General features: G+C 35.9%; 2 protein-coding genes across 5 annotated transcripts; one reads left to right on the plus strand and one right to left on the minus strand.

Moving 5' to 3' along the window:
• Window positions 1-38: 38 nt before the first annotated feature.
• Window positions 39-5,601, minus strand: LOC103943640. 4 transcript variants are annotated; one of them, XM_048572064.1, is made up of 5 exons: window positions 5,447-5,601; window positions 5,190-5,242; window positions 3,070-3,852; window positions 1,613-2,284; window positions 39-1,480 (listed from the first exon to the last, which is right to left on the minus strand). In XM_048572064.1, the coding sequence occupies exons 2-5, from the start codon at window positions 5,193-5,195 to the stop codon at window positions 530-532; spliced, it is 2,412 nt and encodes an 803-aa protein (XP_048428021.1). In that variant the 5' UTR covers window positions 5,196-5,242; window positions 5,447-5,601; the 3' UTR covers window positions 39-529. The 4 variants fall into 4 exon arrangements, with proteins under 4 accessions (XP_048428021.1, XP_009352242.2, XP_048428019.1 ...); XM_009353967.3 differs by having other exon boundaries at window positions 39-2,284; XM_048572062.1 differs by lacking the exon at window positions 5,447-5,601 and adding an exon at window positions 5,338-5,396 and having other exon boundaries at window positions 39-2,284.
• A 12,432-nt stretch (window positions 5,602-18,033) lies between these two features.
• LOC103943717 (nuclear transcription factor Y subunit B-4-like) lies at window positions 18,034-19,282 on the plus strand. Its single transcript, XM_009354057.2, has one exon. It carries the CDS (start codon window positions 18,034-18,036, stop codon window positions 18,700-18,702), a length of 669 nt encoding a protein of 222 aa, XP_009352332.2. The 3' UTR covers window positions 18,703-19,282.
• Window positions 19,283-19,857: the final 575 nt, after the last annotated feature.

Raw genomic sequence — 19,857 nt, forward strand, 5'->3', positions numbered from 1 at the left:
AATATCTCCACATTACGAAAATTTCAGATGTAAACCGATGAGAAACTGTCGACGCCAGTCTAAATCGAATTACAATTTTTGTTTCACTTTCACTACATTTGATCAGAATGCAACAGTCACCCCCTATAAGTTGGTCTTGCAACTCACATAACTAAGGAAAGAAAAAGAAAAAAAAAAGACAACCACTTGTAAAGTAAATTGTACATAAGAGAGAAAGTAAACGATTTTATCAAATGCTGTTGAACTTCAACTACGATTTGAATGCAGGAATGTAACTTTATCTCTCATCATTGGTTTTCCGGTTATTTGTGCCGCTTTCTCTGATGTAATGGCCTCGGGAGATGACGCTAATACTCAGACTTTCCTATGAACTTTGTATGTAACACCATGTACAATGCAGACGAATCAAGAGACAGCTACCTTTGCTGTGTATCATGGGTTATAGTAGCCCAGCCGAAAGCAGCAGTCTCCGTTATATGCAGAAGCTCTTTCTTCAAGTTGTTTGTTGGATTTTCAGCACCTAACTGACTTAGGAGCCCATGTCAAGTTCACTGTATCCGTCAGCGTTGTTATTGGGGTTAGCACTCCCGGTTTCCTGCATGCTGAAATCCGGGAGACTAGTATCAAAACTGTCGGGAGCTCCCACCTTAGTACGAGCACGCCTGGATGGCCTTAATATGGAGTCGTCTCGGGGAAATTCATCCCTACTCTTCCGCTTCTGCTTTGTGTCGAAAAATCCATAAGCAAAAGATTCCAGTACCTTGGTGGTCAGTGGTCGGCTTCTTGTGCTGTGTCTCCGAGAGTTCATTGCAGGCTGCTGTTCAGAAATATCCCCACATTCAGAGGGCATCGTTGAATGGGAAGCAGCATCCGGTTCCTGTTTTGTTTGATCATCTTGTCTTTCTGTCATTGTGAAAGGTTCATCAGTTTCAGCATCTAGAGAGGGGGGCATGTTCAAGTCAAAAAATGTACGGCACTGAGGATTCTCATGAAATGTTTCCACGCGCAAACTATCGCCACGTTTGCCTTCACCATTATTAACTGGACTGGCTTCTCTAGACAAAGTACTGGTGGATGATAACTTCTCTTCGGATAGATCCACTTGAGAGGGAGTTTTCTCACTAAGTTCAGGGTGGTCTTCAGAGCTGCATGCATCTTGCTGTAACACGGGACCTTGCAAGAAGTGGTTCCTGCTGGGGATGGTATCTGTGTGATTACAAGCAACTAACTTTCGACGTCTTTTTAAAACAGGGGCCACATGATTTTCCTTTTCAGAAACCATTTTCTGGATCTTTTGGCACTTCGCAGCTTTCCCGCGCCGCATGTCGTTGCCAATACCAATGTTCTCATTCTTAGATAGATCTGCAGTCACAGTAGTCAAACCTTGACAAGAAGCTTGATGCTCCCACTCTGAAGTATCATATTCAAAATATTTGTCATCGCTTCTACCCAAATGGATGGACTTCGAAACATGGATCCTCTGTGAACACAAGGAATCAGCAGAATTAGATTTATCTGTTGAAGCTTCAGAAGCATCCTCATCGTCATCATCAGAATCACTTCTGGAGGCGGAGGCGTCCAATTCAAATGGTAAGCTTCTCAGTTCCCTCACCTTGGATGTTTTCCGATTAGGCAGACTTGTATCCACAACTGTAAACTTCATGACATCTCCACTACTACGATTTGGAGTACGAGGCTGCAGATAACAGTGGCGTTGCTGATTTGGGAAGTCTTGTTCGTCCAGCTTTGTTTCATCTGTCCACCCATTTTCATTATTTGCTCCTGTTTCAAGCTCAAGAAGCTCAGGGTCTGAAGCAACTTTATTCAGGACATCACTTACCGAATCAAAGTAGTGGCTTCCCTTCACCAGTTTCCTTTTTGAAAACTTCTTAATACCAGGGATAAGAAAGACCAATGAATTCTTGGAACCAGTGGAGAAACCCGGATAAGGCTGCTCAGAATGCCACCCTCTTGCAAGCAAACGAGGCCAAACAGCTTCCCAAAAGAGATCGCTTGAGCGGGCTTTGCTTAGCCGGAAGCCCCCAGTTAGAAAGTTGACTATTTCTAGTGGTGTAAGGGAGGAGCATGCTTTGCCAGTTGGTATTTCTGGGCGAACAGGAGCAACATGATTGGACTTTAAAGTCTCTGTCGCAATGCCTGTGAGATCTTTCTTTCCCGTACCAATTCCCACTGCCTCTACAAGTGCATTCAATCCAACTCTAGCCTTTAAAATGAATACATATTCTTCTAGTAAAATTTTTCCTTCCCCAAATGTCTTTGAGACCTGGAATTGGACAAACAAAATTATTGGAACCGCACCCTGATACAAGCAAATAAATGAACAAACAATCATAGCAAAATCCAAGACATATCCCTCCTGTCCTATAAATGATTATCTGCACAAACGGTTTTCATTTTGCGTAATCAAATTTATATGTTACTGTTGGTGAATCACAAGTTACACGTTAGCAAATTAGAGATACATCAATCTTCATCAGAGAAAAAAAAAAAAAAATATATATATATATATATATATATATATCTCAGTTAGATCAGTACATACTCATCTATAATTCGTTTGTACAGTATTTTCATAATCCATAACCATACAAGCTAAAACACAGCTAAATTCAATGAGTAGGCAGTAATCTCTAGAAGTGGAACTAATCGCTACAGTAACAAACACATAAATTTGAGTTTACCGATCAAGTCCACATATAGGCTACAGGAAAGCAATATTACAGGTGGTGTGTAGGAAAGTCAGTAGTTTTCCAAGGGAAAGCAAACTTACAGAAGGCATATAGGGGCTTTGTGAGAAACATGTACGAAGTGTTAAACAATTAAAGCGATACTAATCTGCCAAGAATTTTAGTAATCAAATAATAACTTAAACAGTGTTGGCAGAGTGTCTACGCAGAATCTGAATTGAAGTATTCAGGAAAACAAAATAACTAGTTTAGCACACTTTTGTTTGTTTGCAGATTGATGTCTATGTGCAGACAGGCTGATATAATTCAATCTACAGTACAGATCAATACTAGCATTAAAGATTCCTAGAGATGTAATTACCTCGAGCAAAGAATTTTGGCACTCTTCTGACACGTGAGAAAACAAACGAGAAAACAACTCATGTTGCCTTGGCCCCATAAAAATTCTTTGCCCAAATATACATTTTCTGCTTCTCATTTTTTTGCATTCTTTCCATCTCTTGTATCTGTCAGACTTGTAAAACTTCCCATGGTAGAATGACAATACATCGCCCATCTGTTTACTCCCGACAAACTTCTTCACCAGAACGAGTCTCTTTCCAAAGATATATAAACCAAGAAGAAAACTGGCTTCTTCTATGCCACTCCAGCTGTCACCTGCAGAACCAGGAACCGGACAATACACACCTCCAGGTTTTTTATGCATTTGAGCCATCAGTTCTTGTTTCAATACTAACTTTTCTGACTCACCTGATGTTATCCCATTCTTGAACTTAACATCCATTGGCTCAGCTTTGCATTTTATGTTGTCACTTTCTGAAACAATCAGGGTCTCTTTGACATGTTCATATTTGTTGCTCTCAAATTCCTCATTGATCCACATTACTGGTATGGGTAACCCCATTCCTAAACCATGGGGACTACCACCAGCAATTTCTGCATCAATTGAGTTCTTTAAAAGCCGTACATAGTCAGAAACAGCTATTAGACAGGGAATTTCAGCCTGGTAGTCATCTCCAACTCTAGGACCTAGCTCAGGGTCACCAGAGACACCACATGGATCAAAAGCTTCTGGAGGAAATGAATGGTCCGCTGATTCATCGTCATTGATATCCCCATGGCTATCTCCTTCAACTGAATCCATCTGTCATACGAGAAGGAGAAGAGAGGAGAGAGGGGGGGGGGGGGGGGGGGGGGGGGTGGGGGGGGTGGTTAGAGGAACTGGTATTGTTAAAAGGGATTTCTGAGACAGCAAAAGGATCAAAGTTTTTGCTTTTGTTCAACAAACAATACAAAAGACATATACTTTGTAAAAATTTCATAAATTATGAATGCCATATGCCAACATGAAATCGTGCATTGCGATCCTGATCACATTTTGATACCATTATAAAAATATGATACCAACTGAAAAAGATAGAAAACGAGGAGGAAGAGTATTGCATGCTAAAAAAATGCTACTACTCTAACAAAATCCATTCCAATTTTACACTTTCAAATACCCTTTCTAAATTTCTCATTCTGTTGAGCCTGTACAATGTATCCAATCTTAAAAGCTCATGTTTCCAGGATCAAAAAGACTAACCAAGAAATGACGGTTCGGGTTATGAAAGCAGTCCAAAACCAATTGAGCTGCTACTATTGCAGCAGACTGGTCTTAAACACGCCAAAGGTAAAACATGCAGCAGACTGGTCTTAAACACGCCAAAGGTTAAACATTGATTTCTAACAGCAATAAATCCTAGTCAACCATTAATCCCAGAGAGAAAGAGAGAAGAAATTTCCACAACACAAATTGACACCAATGTCAAAATTTGACGAAGACCAACTTTATGTTCCAAATAAACAACAGGTAAATCGGAAATAAACGCAAACAAAAAAAAAAATTCTTGCATTTATTATATTAAAAAGTTTACTCATGAACCTCAACTGACCGTAAATAATTTTTGTTTTTGGGTAACAATTATGGTAATTTTCCGAAAAACAAATAAAAACCCAGCTCTAATTTTTTTTAAGCATAAACGAGAAGAAATACAAGCAACAAAGTATTAAGCAGCAAACCCACAACAAAATAAATCAATCCAGATCCCTTTTCGAATCCAGACTAAAATCGACGAAACTACAAAAACGCAGAAACTTTATGATAATTATCCCAAAACCCATTAAGCACATTCATATCAAAACAACAAACAATCACAACCAAAACCATAACAAAAAAACAAAAAAAAAAACCAAAAAGTTATAAACTTTAACAAAAATAAATAAAACCCAACATAGAAAGAAACGACAGCAAGAACAGGAAAGCATTCCGGCAAGCAAAAACCACAGAACCAGTGAGAATTCCAAAACGATCCCATCAAATTCAACTTATTTACCAAACAATGACCCTTCAAAAACACAGAGAGAACTGCATTGAATCGTAAAATGAATAAAAACAGAAACCCAGAAAACAAAAGATTTGGTTTTTTAATATCTCCATACCTCCATGGAGAAGGAAACGAAATTTGAAGCCGAACCCACGTGAGAGAGCAAGCCTGAGAAAAATGGGTCTTGGAGTTTTAGCACCAATTTGCAAGCTTTGGATTGAAAATAAACAAAAAAAATAAAAAACAAAGACTGATGCACACACTCTCTCACACACAGAGACAGCCGCTGCCTCTGAGTCTCTCTGCTTTTAGAGAGAGAAAACTCGCACGCACGCAGTTGAACATGAAAACTAGAGAGAGAGAGGGTTGTACCTGGGGTTTTATAGAAGCTAAGGTTTCATGACCACGAAAGCTGATTTCGAAGGAGGCCAAAACCCAGGAAAAATATATTTGAGAAAGCAAAGTCGTTGTGTCCTTAGAGAGAGAAAATAATACGATTTTATAGGGGGGGCGAGGGAGAGGGTCTGAGTGTTTTCTCTGGACCGTTTAATGAGGTACGAAATCGAAATATCCACGCGCCACCATCGCGCGTGACAGACTCTAGCCTGAAATGATTGACACGAGGCACTAAAGATTCCTGCTATTCGGTAGAGCGGACGAGATTTGCTACATAGCTAAGGGGTCGGCCAATGATATGCTGCCACGTACGTGGAAGTTACAGGGGTTTTATTACTTGTGCGTTAAACGACAAGTCGTAGTGGTGTGGTTACTAACTTCCGAGCTAGAATGGCGATACCATAGGGATTGTTGCATGGCGCGGTCCTACGCGCTCTGTGGCGTGTGTTGAAAAGTGAGCGTTTTTTTTTTTTTTTTGGGGGAAAAAGTGAGGGTTGTTTTGGGTGGATTTATTTGTTAAGTTTTTTATATTTTCTGTAAATAATCATTTGGACGGATTTTCTTAAATATTTGTTTGCGGAATTTCTCAATGAGGAAAGGCTTGACACGTGAGGTTCGGTTGTCAACTGAATCAAGCTCTTAAACATGGAGTTTGGTGAAGGGTTCAACTCAGGGCTCAAACTCAGTTCAGAAATCTTAGCAAAAATGCGACACATAATGTTGTCAATTAACAAAGTATAAGAGGTGATTAGCGGCCTAATAATATAGCACATAATGCACCGCTAACTGACAACATAAATGGAAAAAACAGACTGTGTGAATGCAGTAATTGACTATCTGAGCGGAAAACGTTTTGCATGTGTCTACTTCTGCTCTCTTTTAACTTTTCGTTTCTGTTTTTTTATATGTTCGCGTAAAAAACGAAACTTTTGTCGCATATCATTTATGAAATTTGAATACATAATCTGGTTTCTGAATTCGATTTCATGACACTAAATAGAACACTTTACGGGTATACATCCAAGATAAGATACAATTGTATTATATGAGGTAATGTTTTCTTACTAGATATCTTGACAAATTGGCTAGATTATCAAACTTTGCGCTATGCATAGGTTAGGTGTTGAGACATGAGATAATATTATGTTGTAAAACTATCAATCAATAAGATTAGTAAGGTGAAAATACATTTGAATTAATATATGGAATTGTCGTTCGTGAGATATACGATTGTCTAGTAAGACCTTCTACATGTTTCATGAGTTTGATTCCGATAAATTTATTACTAGGTCACATCTACTAGCTCACACAACTATAGCAAATTATAAAAATCAAAACTTACGCAGCATGCTTTTTATATATGGGAATCAAATTCCCATGAACCATTGTGGAAGGTATAAGAGAACATTAGTGAAAGAAATATGTGTCCTCTTTTACGTTCTACATTTATATCATTTTTAACAAACAATATTATATATAAGTTATGGCAAAATCTCACATTGGTAGTCAAATCACTTTATCATTTATAAAATTGAAGTTTTGGTGCAAAATGACAACTATCATTAGGTCAAATTAACAGTTAAGATAAGATTTTATCCACTTTTAAAAATAAATAAATAAATAAAATATATTCATGCCAACCCTAAAGCCCCGAACCCTTTCCTATTAGTTGCTTTGAGACCGGGCGAGATTTGCTACATGGCCAAGGGGTTAGCCAATGATATGCTGCCACGTACGTGAAAGTTGCGGGGGGTTTTGTTACTAGTGGTTTAAACGACAAATCGTATTGGTGTCCTTACGAACTTCCGAGCTAGAATGGCGAAGCCCATAGGGATTGTTACGTGGTACGGTCCTACGCGCTTTGAGGCGCGTGTTGGCAAGTGAGGGTTGTTTTGGGTGGATTTATTTGTTAAGTTTTTAATATTTTCTGTAAATAATCATTTGGAGGGATTTTCTGAAATATTTGTTTGCGGAATTTCTCAAAGAGGAAAGGCTCGACTTTCGGTTGTCAACTGAGTCAAGCTATGGCTAACTCGGAGATAAGCTCTTAAGCATGGAGTTTGGTGAAGGGTTCAACTTAGGGCTCAAACTCAGTTCAGAAATCTTAGCAAAAATGCCACACACAATGTTGTCAATTAACAAAGGATAAGAGGTGATTAGCGGCCTAATAATATAGCACATAATGCACCGCTAACCGACAACATGAATGGAAAAAACAAATTGTATGAATGCAGTAATTGACTATCTGAGCGGAAAACGTTTTACATATGTCTACTTCTGTTTTCTTTTAACTTTTCGTTCTTGTTTTTTTATCTATTCAAGTAAAAAAAACGGAACTTTTGTCGCATATCATTTATGAAATTTGAATACGTAATCTGGTTTTTTAATTCAATTTTATGACACTAAATAGTGCACTTTACGAGTATACATCCAAGATAAGATAAAATTGCACTATACAAGGTAATGTTTTCTTACTATATATCTTGACAAATTAGCAAGATTATCAACCTTTGCGCTATGCATAGGTTAGGTGTTGAGACATGAGATACTATTATGTTGTAAAACTATCAATCAATAAGATTAGTAAGGTGAAAATACATTTGAATTAATATATGTAATTGTCATTCATGAGATATATGATTGTCTAGTAAGGCCTTCTACAATGAACTAGAAATTTTGAGTCCAATAAGAGTTAGTCCGATTGTTAAGTGTATTATACATGTTTCATGCGTTTGATTCCTATAAATTACTAGGTCACATCTACTAGCTCACACAACTATAGCAAATTATAAAAAAATCAAAACTTATGAAGCATGCTTTTTATATATGGGAATCAAATTCACATGAACCATAGTGGAAGGTATAAGAGAACATTACTCAAAGTGATATGTGTCCTCTTTTATGTTCTACATTTATTTCATTTTTAACAAATAATATTATATTTCCGGCCCTTGAAAAGGGTAAATAACTATGGCTTGCCACCAGTTGTCCCCCTTAACAAAAAAAAAAAAAAACAATATTATATGTAAGTTATGACAAAATCTCACATTGGTAGCCAAATCACTTTATCATTTATAAAATTGAAGTTGTTCGGTGTAGAATGACAACTGTCGTTAGGTCAAATTAACAGCTAAAATAAGATTTTACCCACTTTTAATTGCAAAAAAAAATAAAATAAAGAAAATATACTAATGCCAACCTAAAGCCCCGAACCCTTTCCTATTAGGTACTTTGAGAGTGTTTTTTTATCTATGAAGTTTTTATTTTCTGATTTAATGATTTGGATTTGTTTGAGGAAATTTTTCCTAACAAGGAAAGCTCAACTTTCAATTGACGTGTGGTTGGGTTATAAACTGAGTCAAGCTATGGCTAATTAACTCGGACATGAGTTCTTAAACATGAACCCTTCAACTTCAGCTCTGTTCATAAATCATAGCACAAATACTACACAATGTTGTCAATTAACAAGGAAAATATTAGAGGTGATTAGCGGTCTAATAATATAACACATAGCACACCACTAACTAACAACATAAACAGAATAAACAGACTATATGAACGTAGTAATTAACCATTTAAGCATGCGTTTAATTATATTGTCTTTTAACCTTTTCTTTATGTATGTTTATTTGTTCACTTAAAATATGGAAGTTTTGTTTGCGTATCACTTGTAGAATTTGAAGATGTAATATGAATTTTGGATTATGAAATAATGGGATCTTATTTATTAAACTCACATCACTACAACAATAGTATTTTAGATTTCAAACTCAAGCAACATGCTTTTTATACATGCGAATTAAATTTACCTGAGCCACTCCATTACTGGTTTAAATGTGTCATCCTTTGTATTCGATACATTCGTTTCATTTTTAATAGACAATATTGTAAATAATTTATGACAAAATCTCACATCGGTAGTTGAATCACTTCCTCATTATGAAGTTGAAGAAGTCTACTTTGAAACGACAATTGTCATCAAATAGATCAAATTAAGGAACTTTAACGAAAAGCTCATGATACTGTTCACTTTAATGAAAAATCACATTTTTATATTAAAAAGTCAATCTTGGTACTATTCATTTTACTTTTTATTTTATCCTTATCGTTAAAACTTAAAATTTTGAAATTCTTTTTATTAGTTTTCCTATCAAATTAACAATTGAGATAATATTTTACCCGCTTTTAATTGAGGATAAAATTGCGAGGGAAAAAAAGGTATGTTCATGCTAACCTAAAGCCCACAAAGTCGCTTTGAGAGACTATTTTGAGTTGTTGGCAATCATTTTATATTGTTGGCCTATCTTTAATTTATTTGGGAGGAAAACATAAAAATATTACCAGAGCCTGTTTTGTCAGCCAACTCAAGTCAATCTATCGGCACGCCATAATTTGAGTCTACTCGTTGACCAGAACATCAAATCAACTCAATCTTCTGTTTTTAAAAACCTGTTATGCATATGATTTAGTAGTATTTTTCTTCATTTATAAGTGAGAAGTTTTTAAATTCAATTCTTTCCAAATGTGAGTTTGAATCATATTATTACTAGTTCATTGTGAAGCTAAACCTATTCCTCTTTTCCTTGATATAGATAATATCTTTTATTAAAAAATAAAAATTGTCCTACACTTAATTATTTAAAATAGACAAGAAATTATATAGTAACTTACTTACCCAAAAACAACTTATTTACAAACTAATTAACGCAAAATGGCGTGCAGTTAGTGTTTAAAATATCCACAAAATTATGGATATCTTCATTGAAATATTTGAAAAATTAAGGATCTATATGAAAGGGGGTGAAATGCAAACTTCACCTTATATCGACGAGATATATGAAAATCAATGAATATCAACGATATTTTACGGATTCACTACATAAATTTTGCCGGAATCCATTGCAGATTCGAACTTTTAATTTTTTTTTTTTTTTGAGAAAATTTTCTCTAGTTTCGCTAAATCTGAATGAGTTGATTACCCCTTCCATTGCAAATTTTCATAATTTCCATGAAGGCAATTCATATTGATATTTCCATGTGCATGTTGATATTTTCATAAATTTATATGTTGTTATTTCTACCTATATCAATATTTTAAACACTACTTATAACTCAGTTAGTTAAAAGGATTAGCCTTTACACTTAAAATCTTGTAGTCGAATCTATTATTCCCTCCTTGTAATTTAATGTAAATTTACCAATAGTTTGTTAAAGCAAACAAAAAAACTAATTAACAATTGAATATGACGACAGAATGACATGTCATGCTACTTATGACACCAATCTCGTTGTATTTGTTTGATAACGTTTTGCGCTATTGTCGGTGAAATATTTGATCGATTGCTATCTAATAAATTGCAGCTGTCCATCAATTATTGTTAGATCCATTTATAAAATAAAACTCCATGCACCTTTTAGCCTCACAATTTTTCCAAGGGGGCTTGATTTGTGATTTCAGCATTTTTCTTTCGGCTTTTGAGTGTCGTAATTATTATCGTTTCATTAATCAAGTAGCATTAATTAACTGGAATCATTAGTAAGTGAAAATGAGAGTTAATTAGATTTGCAAGCGCGTGTTGGTTTTGAAAATGTAGTTTTAAAAAAGGTAATGCTATCCACACACTTATTTTTTACTTTTCATACTTTCTTCTTAATTTTTAGTTGTTGGATTAAATGAATTGAAGAAGAACAACAACAAAAAATTAACAAGAGTGTGTAAGACGTAAAAATAGATGTGTAAATAGCATTTTCCTTTTAGAAATTGTCACACAAATATGATTAACTTTGGTTACGTAAAAACAACGTTTAATTTAGAGTTAATTAATATCTATTAATAAGAAATATATTTCCAAATAACATTCCGAATAATCTCAAACTTAAAAAATAAAATTCTAACTCAACAAGGCACCTTGCGACGTCAAACTAGGCTCAACCCAAACCTTGGGCAACATGAGACCCACTTAAAATTTAGAATTATAACCTTTAGGCCTTCGCCATCAGAACTAAAAATATATTAATAGGCTATATCATTGTTTTGAGGAGATAGATTTTGCCTATAGCGCCCAACACATTAAATATGCTCTTAAGGATTACATCATGGTCCCAGAGAGCGGGAGGTTTTTTTTTTTTTTTTTTTTTTTTGGGGGGGTGGTGGGCGGCAAAGGTAACATGCATTACCAACAATAAAATTTACAACACAGAAGCTCAAAAACAAAAACACAAACAAACAACAGAGGCCCAACCAAAGTTGAGACCAAAACAAAGAAAACACAAAAACAACGGAGCCACTGCGTCTTCCCACCATAATCGCCACTGCAACCACCAAAACAGCAGTCGTGCATGTCGATCCAGCCAAATTTGCTCCCCAAACAAAGCCTCGCCTCACCGATACCAACAGTCAATTCCAAGCTTCACTCCTAGCCCAGCTACAGACACCAGAGAACCTGTAGCCAAGTGAAAGAAGCTCATGGTAGTCCATGAGCAACAATGCTAACAAGGGTAGACAACAAAGAGAAGGTGGGGGGAGGGGGTGTGCAAGGAACACCCGACCCAGTGCAAGCACCAGATCAAAGCACACCAACTCGAAACACCGCAACAAATCACGGCAAAGGGTTACTGAAGCTTGGAAATTGGATGAATATGGATGAGAGACAACAGAGGGGAGAGAAGAAGGCAAATCAGCTAATAAAACCAGGGAAGAAAACAGCGGATGAAAGAGGAGAAAGAGAGGGAGAAAGAAACAAAAGAAAACCCACCAATCCCAGCTGGTCCTAGGATCGGCGATACCAAAATTTGACTAGATTGGAAACCACTCACACAACGGTGAGATTAACCCTCACATAGAGGGGAGGTCTCTCACGAAGAGAGAAGGGAAAGTCTTATCTTGATAATGGGGAGTTTTGATAAGCAAACCCAAGTTGTAGAGTGACCAGTTCTAGGCCTACCAAAAGGAAAAGCCCAAGCCAATCACAAAACTGGAAAGCCCATATGGAAAGCCCAAAAATGTAATCTCAAAGAAAGAGGCAAAATCACAAGAAATAGGCACATTTTTTTATCTTTTAGGCAGTTGCACAAATGCTGCACTAATATTGTCAACTCACAAACGACGAGAGGTGATTAGCAGCCTAGTAATGTAACATACCAACAACGGATAGTTTTAACACAATAAATAGGATGTGGACATAATGTAACTTACTATCTGAATAGATAACACCGATAACGTTACGCATGCATCTGATTCTATTCGTTTTAACTCTTTTTGTTCTTTTTTTATGTCTTCACTAGATATATATTAATTTTGTCATCTATAATATGTGGCATCTTAATATGTGATATGATTTTTGGATTTTGATTTATGACACTGAATAGTAAACTTTTAAGCGCAATCAACTGACAAAAAATGAATATATCAGGATAGCGCTTGCTAATTCTACCTCGACAGTTTTCAGATCCTTGGATGTAAGCTGACTCCATTGCATTTAAGTACTCGGTCCAGCTTTTGAATGCCGAAACAATTGCCACCTACGGCTTAACAGTGTGACTTTTCTTTGGCTGCTGAACAATTCTACCCATCAAAGCTTTTATGGTGGCATCTTTGTCTTGCAAAGTACTCTTCTTTTTGGCATCCAACTCCTCTAGAGACAACAACTTTTAACGACATTGGTTAAGAAGTTTTGCTAACTTGAGATTTGTCTAGACAGAAGCTGCACGTAGACATTCAACTTTCAGCCTTCCTGCTTGCCTCATTCAAAATGTTGTGCATTTTCCTCTCTCCCTCCAACGCTAAGTAGGCTGTCTGCCGAAGAAAAGTACTAGTGGAAAGTTGAAATTAATTGATCAGACTGTTGTACAGTGATGAGAGCGGTTGCAATTTCATTGTCAGTTGATGAAGTGGGCTCATTGAGAAGCATGTCCTTTGCTGAAGCTCAGCTATTTGAAGCAGCTTTGGAAGATTTAAGAGGATTGTTTAGGGTAGACAGGTCGTCAACGTTCACGCGAGCTCGTTTCACGCTTAATCTATTGGTTTCAGGAGTGCTACCAACCGATGCAGGACTCTTTTAAAGCACTGCAATATAAGGCAGAGTAGGTCAGCATCAAGTAGCAAAAACAAAAACAAAAACAAAAAAAACAACGGGAAAAACCTTATTTGAGGCCTCCATGGCAGTGTCTGTTCAATCTTGCTTCCCGTTACCAATTCCCACAGGGCCACAGCTAGTACAAGTGCATTCAATCCAACTGTAGCCTTTAGAGCGAATGAGTATTCTGCTAGTGACACATTTCCTTCCTCAAATGTCTTTAAAACCAGGCAAATTATCAAACGAAGTAAAAGGAGCCATATCCTGATACGAACAGGTAAAATGATGAATCTATAAGCATCACATACTTGTGTTTACTTCCCTTTTTTCAGTACAAAATTACAATTCCCTCTCATATGGTTCTTTTATAAAATACAGATAAGGACGTTTGCTATGATTCACATAAAATAAACACTACAGGCAATTGTGAAGTTATCAGTTATATTTTCGGTTTTGTCCAGATTTATATTGCTATTTCCATCCTTGAATACACAAATACAACAACACCGCAAAGTGAATTACAGCACAAATTTTTCAGTAAGATTTAATTACCTCAAAAACATATGAGGAAGCATCCTCTTGCCTTCATCCTGTAAACATTCTTTGTACAATTTTACCATAGTAGATTTCTTCACTCGAACGAGGTTGTTCCCAGGCCAATGATACATGAACCAAAAAGAAAACTAGCTTCTTCTATATCACTCCACTTGCCACCCCATGGAACCAGGAAACAGATAAAAGTACCCTCTTCCACTATGCTTTTGATGTATTCCAATCACCATTCTTGTTTCAAAGCATATTTTGCGACTTATCTTATCGCGTGATCCGATTTAATATCCATTGGGTCGGCATTGGGTTTTTGCATAATGCTGGCTCTTTATAAGCCAGAAATACAGTGGTTAGAAGAGGAATCACAATCTGGTACTCATCTCCAACTCTAGGAAGTACCTCAGGATCACAAAGGACACCTCCAATGATCGCACATTAGAAGCTTGTGGGACAAAAAAAACTAACGGTTACCAGATTTATCCGCATTGCGATCCTCATGTGCGTGTGGTTCCTATAACATTTATTTACAAGGCTCAATTTTTTGCTTTCTTCCTTGTAAATCTACACTTTTTTGTGATACATTGATTTACAGTACTCCTTTTTTCGCTGCCTGTTCTATGTGACCAATCTATAGGGTTTCTGTTGCAAATTTAGCGAAGTGCTGACTTGTGTCGTGCCAAATTAGCAAATACCAATTGAAGAAAACATGCAACTGACAACAATCAATCCAGGTGGAATTTCTATGAAATAAACCGAAAAGTGGCAGTAAACAAATTTACATGAAGATTAGATGCAAAATAAGAAAAATTATAGCATTGTATGGAACAGCACCGGCATTCCATCATTCTAGAACACATTCTCAAATTGATAGCTGACATATTTGTGATCCCTGATTTCTAGCTATAATTGATTATGGCATGATTTTTCTAGGTAATTAATTGAAGTAGCATCTTCAGAAGAAAGTTGAGGTTCTGCCATAAAACTAATTGACAAGATAGGAAATAGTCTAACTTCTTATAAACCCATGCAAAGTCCACATTTCCATCAATGTGAGATTCATTCTCAACATGCCCCCTCACATGTGACAAATTTTCAAGCCTAACATGTGCTCAAATACTATAACGCTAGCGTGTCATGTTACAACTTACACGTCACACATATACGTAGCACACTTGTGGAGAGAATCTATAGTTCAGGGGCAAAGCTAGAAAGATAGTTTATCTAGATCACAATTAAGTAGTGCCGGATGTAAAACTTTACTTTCGTTGCTTGCTAACAATAGCGCGAGTGTCGTCAAAATTTTTTTTCAGTTTTTTCAATGAGGCATTTCGTCATGCACTTGACTGACCCATACCATTGTGTGGTTAGAGTAAATCCCTGCTCTTTAGTGCTCTTTTAATTGTGAATATTGTTATAGTCAATAAAACAAAGAGTTAAATCAAATATGTATAGGCCCGGGAGCTCCAATTTATCAGACAATTGGGAGGAAGAGGGACATACATTTTATTATTTTAAGAAAAATAACTAACTTTAAACTTTTCTAAAAATCGATGTCATATATCTAAACATGTATAGGTTTTTCCCTTGTTCTTCTTCGTGAGTTGTCATAATCAACTTTGATATTTGCCTCATGTGCGGTCTTAGACGAGAATCAAGTGATATAATTGCACTGGAGAGATGTCGATGTTGTTTAGCGTTTTTTGAACTTGTCTATTTCACAGAGAAAAAAAAACTGAAGAAGGTATATTTTGAGATAGTTTTGTCAAATTGTTTAAAACTTTTTTTTTTTCTAGACCAAAAAATTGAGAGGCGGCACGTGCCCTATTGGCCCTTTATCAGATTCAACATGAGTAAATTGTCTGATCACATAACATGTGTGACTTTTAAATATGGACAATTATAGGATAGATATATTAACACCCAAACAACAGGTGAGACGTCGGGTTAGCAATATTTATCGGCACAATCATCAGATCATTCATCTCCACCTTAAAAACGAGGCAAGTAAAAATGTCAACATAAGATTAGTCGGTCGACAAAAACAGACAAATGTAATGTGAAATTAAAATAGCTATTGGCAATTACTACATAAGCAGTTGATTAATTTTATAGGCAAATATCGATGCAACTTCCTATTAAGATATCCTACCACATAAGAAGATATGTATGCTGTCTCATTGAGTGATGTAATAAACTTAATTAACTTAATTTCAGTACACAGTAATACACAAAAACCCCTTTAAAATAATACTCTATAGAGATAACCTCTTTAAAGTTATAAAAAGTTTCGGTCCAAACTTGGGACCAGTTAAGTATATGAATAAACTTCATATTGTAATAAGTTATAATTTTTCTTAATCTCATCTTACATAAACATACCTCCACATAGTGATAATTGTCAATTAGTATAAAAATATGTTATATCACAAATAAAAGTTTAAAATAAACTAAAATGTTTCTATAAAGTTGTTTGAAACAATACTTTAATTTTTAGAATTGATGCCACATCTTTGAATTTATGAATACATGTCGTCAACGTTGATACATTGACATTGACACATATTGTCAACACTTTTCAAAGGGTGAAGAGCGACATGGTTGAATCCACGCGATGACATTATGCTTTGATATGATATTTATTTAATCTGTATTTACATTCCAAACACTTTTAATTAATATTTCGAACAAATGCTTCTGATGAGCTGATTGGTTTGATCAGTACGTATCACTCTACACTTCAAATTGTAATGGATGAGGAGGCTGCAGCTAAAAGCAATCAAATATCATCAGATTCCATTAACAATTTGCTGCTGCATGTGTTAATTTAATTAATCGTACGGAATATTTTAAATAAATCAGGAACTAATTGCCTTCGAGCACGTCAAACGGTCAAAGTCGTTGACGTGGTCCATTAATTTGCAGAACATCAAACTGGTGTTTTATATATTAATTCTGCTCCAATAGATTGAGCTCGATCGAATCCGAGGGTGGCAAAACAGTAGTAATGCCGACCAAGTCGATCGGCGTCACAACACAGGCATGCCCTACAACAAGGTATAAGTCACAACATGTTATTAAGGTGGAAGTTTCTCCCACCAACAATTTGGCAAATTATATATGCATGTCTATTTGCTCATGATATTTAATATATCAAATGAAAATTAAGATGGCGTTGGGTGCGGGTGCAATATTCAGATACGTTTTTTTTCATTTTATATATGGTAAAAAAATCATTAAATTGAGTGTTAGATAAGAATTTTAATTCATTTTGATTTTAGTCTCGTTTAGAGGAAGGGGATTTGAACTTCTTTTTCTCTCGATCGACAATCATGAGAAATTTGAGTTCATGTAAAGTTTTAATGAAGTAAAGACTTGGTGCTCCTAGACAATAATTAGATGGTTATTTTGGTCCATTTTAGGTATTAGTATGAGGCTAGCTAGTTACAAGAATGTTGATTACTTATAGTAATATTAATAATATTAATTATACTTTTTTTTTTAGTACATCTATATTTTTACACTAAAGGGAATGAGAGTTCGGCTAAGCCACACAATGAGAAGTCTAATTTGGTATCGAATTCATCATCTACAAGATTTGAACCTAGCACATAGTGCACCTAGCTAATCTTTTTTTTGTTAGTAAAGGTCTTAAGTTCAAAACTCATTTACGATAATTATTGAATAAAAGAAAATCAGTTGAGTTCAAAACTTATCATATATAACAATATAATTAGCCATATAGGGTGCGTATTAGCTAGTACGTACAAGTATTTGCTATCGAGTGCGTATTAATACATACATACATACATACATATACATACATACATACATACATACATACACATATATATATATATATAAACACCCGTGCTTCCATTTGTATATAAATAGAAATGATGGGAGTGTTGACTCCCCACAAGTACTGGCTCCTATCCAGAAATGGTCGACAATAATAATCCTGGAGCAAGCGGAGCTGCAAAGGATGATGATATTGATGGAGGCATCAAGGAGCAAGACCAGCTGCTGCCAATAGCCAACGTCGGGCGGATCATGAAGCAAATATTGCCACCCAACGCCAAGATCTCAAAGGAGGCCAAAGAAACCATGCAAGAATGCGCGTCGGAGTTCATCAGCTTTGTCACCGGCGAGGCCTCGGAGAAGTGCCGCAAGGAGAGGCGGAAGACCGTGAATGGTGACGATGTCTGCTGGGCGCTCGGAGCGCTGGGTTTTGATGACTACACTGGTCCGTTGCGAAGGTACTTACACAGGTATAGAGAGCAAGAAGGGGATAGAATATCATCGGAGGCGAACAACAATATTAATGAAGATCATCAAAGGATATCGATCAACAATATTCCTCATACACAAGGATCTAATTATTTCAAAGGATCTAGTACTTCTGGTTGTAATTATGTTCGATCAGTATGTGTGCGGGCCTGCGCTTGTTGGCTAAGTGAATTGATCATATATTGTATCTACTTTCTTTTTAAATATAAGGGAATATTATTTAGTGTCATTGAGGAGGTAATTATATGCATCTCCCACCTAATTAAGGGATTATTATTTGAGTTTTTTCATCATGTGGTTTGGAGGTTCTGCTGGTTCTAGTGGAATTTATTTCATGTGAAAGAACACATGCAACTGCAGACAAATTTAACCGAACCCCCTCATAAGAATAGTAAACTAAAGTAGTTGAATAAATTTGTCTTCTGAATTTTAATCCATGATTAATTATGGTAACACTGGTATAAGGTCGCTGTCAGTGTCTCTGTGATATGATAATTACACCTATATGATATACTGAATATGCAGATGTTTTTTTTTTTGGTTGTCACAGCTGAATATGCAGATGTTGACTAGATAAAGATAATAGCTTGGTTAAAGTTGTCTGTTTAATTAATTAAGGTTTAAAGATTGTTTAACCCAAAATTTGTTTGTTGCCTGTGGTTGGGGAATCAGGGACCACCATTAATTTAGTGGCTAAGAGACAATCTTACATATTAAAAAAGTCAAAACCAATTTAGAGTTCATGTTTAATTACGTGGTTTCATTGTATCTTTCTAAACTACGTACACATATAAGTACAAATTAAGGAAGAGCTAAAGAAAGAATTAGGGTTTCTAGGGCATTTTTACATTTAATTATTTCCTTTTGATGAATATACATGGTTGATATATAACTTCTATTGAGTTTCTGAAATTAGGGTTTCTAGGCCATAACTCCGATATATGACTATTCATCAAGTGTGAACGTTTGTTCTTGATTCAGCAGATGTATACCGTACATATTCTTCGAGGCATTTAAATCTCTTTGAGGTTTTATTTGTTCGACTACTGTGCGTATACGGTTTACAACTACTTGCTCTTTAGTTTCTTTTTCCTTCTGAACAGCAGGAAGTACAACAGAATTATTTAGGGGTGATGGATCTTAACATATATATACAATCATCGGGCCTGGCCTGTATCTTGCAATAGAATTAGAGAATCGTGAAAATCAAATGCAAATTACAATGATGCTCAAGTTCAACCAAATACTTTACAAAAATTTGCTATCTCCGAAAAGTATATACATGTCACATCAAATGATATGACTGGTTTAAAATGTAATCTCGTTGACATTTTAATACTGAAATATACCATTGTCACTGTGTAGCAGCAAACAACTATGAGTTTTGCCACATGTAGCAATCCTATTGGTTGCTCTTTGAGCGCATGCAAATTAGACGATACTTACGCACATATATACTGGTGTGACAGGCGAGTC

The sequence above is a fragment of a genome, unplaced genomic scaffold, assembly GCF_019419815.1.
Source record: "Pyrus x bretschneideri cultivar Hongxiangsu unplaced genomic scaffold, Pyrus_bretschneideri_v1 Contig6, whole genome shotgun sequence".
NCBI classification, from domain to species: Eukaryota; Viridiplantae; Streptophyta; class Magnoliopsida; order Rosales; family Rosaceae; genus Pyrus; species Pyrus x bretschneideri.

What these genes read in the sequence shown, in the direction of transcription:
- LOC103943640 (XM_009353967.3), bottom strand. An exon ending in GCCAAAATTCTTTGCTCGAG is followed by an intron (nt 2,285 to 3,069) that starts GTAATTACATCT and finishes GTCCAATTCCAG; the next exon opens with GTCTCAAAGACATTTGGGGA.
- LOC103943717 (XM_009354057.2), top strand. Translation starts at nt 18,034, where the DNA reads ATGGTCGACAATAATAATCCTGGAGCAAGCGGAGCTGCAAAGGATGAT.